The sequence below is a fragment of the Mya arenaria genome, chromosome 2 (assembly GCF_026914265.1).
Source record: "Mya arenaria isolate MELC-2E11 chromosome 2, ASM2691426v1".
NCBI lineage: Eukaryota > Metazoa > Mollusca > Bivalvia > Myida > Myidae > Mya > Mya arenaria.
The window spans coordinates 51,463,776-51,468,110 of NC_069123.1; the positions used below are offsets into that span (position 1 = coordinate 51,463,776).

At 35.3% G+C, this 4,335-nt stretch overlaps 1 protein-coding gene across 1 annotated transcript; it reads right to left on the minus strand.

Annotated features, from left to right (window-relative positions):
- Positions 1-449: 449 nt before the first annotated feature.
- LOC128207717 (uncharacterized) lies at positions 450-3,664 on the minus strand. Its single transcript, XM_052910824.1, has 4 exons — positions 3,369-3,664; positions 1,930-2,253; positions 1,599-1,811; positions 450-1,419 (listed from the first exon to the last, which is right to left on the minus strand). The coding sequence occupies exons 1-4, from the start codon at positions 3,379-3,381 to the stop codon at positions 1,079-1,081; spliced, it is 891 nt and encodes a 296-aa protein (XP_052766784.1). The 5' UTR covers positions 3,382-3,664; the 3' UTR covers positions 450-1,078.
- Positions 3,665-4,335: the final 671 nt, after the last annotated feature.

The following is a 4,335-nucleotide window of genomic DNA, read 5'->3' on the forward strand; positions in this document are numbered from 1 at the left end:
GACATTTTGTCATTCGTTAGTGGAATCGTGGCCTTGACGTTCGATGTGACATTTTGTCATTCTTTAGTGTAATCGTGGCCTTGACGTTCGGTGTGACATTTTGTCATTCTTTAGTGGAATTGTGGCCTTGACGTTCGGTGTGACATTTTGTCATGCTTTAGTGGAATCGTGGCCTTGACATTGGATGTGACATTTTGTCATTTTGTAATGGAATCGTGACCTTGACGTTCGATATGACATTTTGTCATTCTTTAGTGGAATCGTGGCCTTGACGTTCGATGTGACATTTTGTCATTCTGTATTGGAATCGTGGCCTTGACGTTCGATGTGGCATTTTGTCATTCTTTAGTGGAATCGTGGCCTTAACGTACATTGTGACATTTTGTCACGTCTGTCTTAGACTAATATAAACACGGACGTTAATAACTTGGCTACTTAACGAGTTCCGATAAAAGTTGATAAACTGTTTTAATAACGAATATTTTTATTTCAAAACTTCAAACATGTTTACGCCCTGAACATAGCAAAGCAATAAATGTATTTTAAATAGCGTGTTTGTTTCGTTCTTAAATAAAATACACAGAAAACATCAGCTAGCAGGTGTGTTTTTTTAAGTTAAATATTGCATGACGCTTCTTTGAATTCCATCAATATTTTGATAAACCATCGCTTTATTATACTGTGTCAACACAACTTATTATACAACTTATACATAGTTTATGTTTAATAATGTCAAAACACATTTTAGCACTCACAATGCTTACAGGACCGAACAAATGGTGTTGATCAATATACGATATTTATAAAAAGCATTTATGAAAGATCGATAAACAGAAAGCTTAATATATGAACTTGTCTATGATCAGTATAGATTGAAAACAACAATTAAAACAAATATTGAAAATGAATTATGGTTTAGTGAATCGAAACTTGTGAAGACGTTCAACGACATTCAGAATGTTAAAATTTATATGCAAACTGAACAAGTCATTTAAGTACAGCAGAACGTGTGTTGTTCGTGTTTTTAATGGACTGTTTGCTCCGACTGAATAGGATTATGTTGATGTAGCAATCTCCCTCAGGTCACTTCAGTCTCTGTGTCGATGTTACTGTAGCCAGGCAGCATCGGGTCCGCGTATCCCTTTAAATTATTATCTTTTGATTCCATTGCCACAAGGGCGACCATCTTTCTGTTCTCTTCATCCATGACGTCATCGCCGTTGGCGGTGCACCCTTGAGAAACCCTCGAGTAAATTATCCTCACGTTAAAGATAGCAGATAAAACCAGGGCAAGCCCACTAAAGCCAAGCACAATGATTCCAAAAGGCGTCGAAATACTGCATCCAGTATGCACATCTATGGTCGATAACTTACGATTTATCTCTGCAAATCTTTCAAATGGTATGAAAATACATACCGCTGAAAAATAAAATGAATATATTTCGGACATGAACTTTTGCGACATTGAGATTTAAAACAATACATGCTTATCAAAAGGACATGCGCTTAAACAAAAACTACAAACAATTAAAATGTATTTAATTAATTTAAAGAAATCAAAGGTACACAGTGTCAATGAATTTAAGTGAATGTTTCACCTGCCACAATGGCTGCTAGGAATGCGGAGCAGTGAAGGCAAACGTCTGCATGACGTGCACGCTCACGTCTGGACAGATGGAAGCGCTGACTTATTATTGACGTTCGTCTGGACTTGATTGAAAGCCGCAACATTATGGAAAAGGTCAGCAGTTCTAGCAAAAAGGCTGCAGTGATTTCTATTTCCGTTCCGACCATTTGACCCTTACTAAGTCCTGCAACATTTTAGAAAAAACACACACTGTTAGTGTGTCTTGTTTATAAATATTGATATTAAATTAAAGAGACTGAAGAAGCTATTTTGGTAATACCATAATATGAACCAATACATACTGAGATCAGCAACCACTGGTGATGACGACACATCGGAATCGTCATACAGTGGTCGTTTTGTACTCTGTGTGTTCGTCAGTACACTTGTGTAGCTCCAGGTCTGACAGACGTCCTCCTTACAGACGATCAGGTACCACAGAGCGTAGTCGTGGACACGTCGAATGTTCCCCGGCCTGTTACAATCCATCCGAAGCCAGCGAGGAATAGATGCGCTGGTTACCAGCATTATTGCTGACGTCATCAACAGAAGGCATGACGTCACGTACCAGTACACTGAGCAATACTGTATGGGTAAGTGACGCTTTGATCCGTTAACGGTTAGCGCTGTTCAGACAAAAAGAAATGTGTGGGGTTTTTTTAATATGATCAATAAAAACTGCAAATTGTGCGTTTGATACGGTAGAACCGATGTTCATAGTTAATATTTGTGAGTTTAAAGCTATTAAATACACAGTTACAATCTTGTATCAGTAATTAATATATTACATCAATGCATTATCTAGTAAGAAGTAAAAGATTAATCACTAAAAATTTGGCTTGTTATACATTTTTACGTATTAATTTTAAATATGAATATGCTGACCAAGTCTGATGTGAACTACCCATTTGTATTCATATCATGCATCGTTTATTACACAAACTTGTTAACACACCTAACATGTCCGCGCGCACGCCCATTGTTTGCATTTAACCAGCAATGTTTCGATAAAATATCTGGATAAACAGCTTGGTTCTATGCTAGATGAAATGAGTAATTCATTTTTCCATATAACACCATTCTTTTTGTCAGTTAATCTTTCGGCTTTTAATGAACATGTTACATTAAACAAGGGCATCGTAAGTCTTTGTCCACCGTAGCTATCATTTTATTTGGAATAGCTTAGGAAACGTTTGTATTATTAATGATAACCCAATGATGATCTCTCAATAGCGGCAAAGATGTCCCGAATGCACCAATATATAAGTTTAAGTTTACCTTTGCTTTAGTAGCATTAAACATTAAATAAAATGTGTATTACAAAAAAACTGACATCGTGTAGTTTTAAAACTGACAAAGCGTGCAGATTGCTGCACAATTAAGCAATATTTTAAAGCAGTATAGATAGTTGATAGATCGGTTTAATGCAGAAAATGGCCCAAATAACAGACTTTATGCTTAACCGAGTTTCTATTAATTCAATAACTACACCTATTGTTTCCATATTATAGTATCTCTGAACGATCGATAACACAAAAGCAAACCTTATAGATAGATATATTCTTGAAAACATAATCCCATATTTATTGTTTGTGTACGCATTATAAAACCAACGCTTATATTCATATAGAAAAAAATAGTAAGTCGAAAACTAGAAAAATACTTATAACGAACACATTTGACTGAAACAATAAATAAATATAGAATATCAATATATAATTCATAATAACATAAGCCCTACCTGAACCAAGCATGTTGACAAATGTTCCATGTATCTTCTGCCCTCATTATCTATCCAAGAACGTGCCAGCAGGTGATCAATACCCGGTACAAAAGTAACTTCCTTCTCCCTGACTGCCTATAAACCATATATGGTCCACCGAACAATCAATTCATCGACCCGTCAACTACAGCTTAAGAACTAACCTTCGCCAGGTATGATCTCCCTTGTGTATTACATTAGATTTTAATGTATAGAGTTTAAAATATTTCTTTCTGCAAGATATGTGCAGATTAAGTTGTATCAACTATGTTTAATCCTCAACCATTGCTCAAGACGTTATAAATTTTGAAAGCAAGTTAAGAAATTAAAACAATAAACGCGTTCTGTTTTAAAGGTACTCGATCATGTTTTTGGACAAAAAATAGCTTTTTCGGTAATGCGTCTGAAAACACTTATTTAATCATTATTTTACTCTTTGATATTGAAATTGCAGAAAAGGTTCAATTTTAGTAAAAAAAAGTATTTTGGTTTTATTGGTATACGAACCCGGTAACTTTAGAATTTTGGTTAGAAAACCGCCGCCTCAGACACCAGGATTTATAATGGAGATGGCTATTTTAACTTTTAAACAATACATTGAAAACATCACATAATCTTAATCAACCAATCACGCAACAACAAAGTCGTAATAAAGGGACCATTCGCGTTATTAACGCCAATTAAAATTGTGGCCTTTAAAGATGATATTTGAGCAAAAATCAACATTTCCTGAAGGATTCGAGCTTTTGGTATCTTAGATTTAACACTCCTTATGATTTGTTACACTTTATTTCGTCATACAAAAAACAGTGCATTTTACAAAAACATGAGCGGGTCCCTTTTAATAAGAACGATATATAACGTATCACCATTTAGTATTGCAGTACATTGACGGTTAGACTTCTTAAGAATAGCCCCCTATTCAGAATAAGGCTCAAACGGATTG

What these genes read in the sequence shown, in the direction of transcription:
- LOC128207717 (XM_052910824.1), bottom strand. An exon ending in ACCAGTGGTTGCTGATCTCA is followed by an intron (nt 1,812 to 1,929) that starts GTATGTATTGGT and finishes AAAATGTTGCAG; the next exon opens with GACTTAGTAAGGGTCAAATG. An exon ending in CCTAGCAGCCATTGTGGCAG is followed by an intron (nt 1,420 to 1,598) that starts GTGAAACATTCA and finishes TTTATTTTTCAG; the next exon opens with CGGTATGTATTTTCATACCA.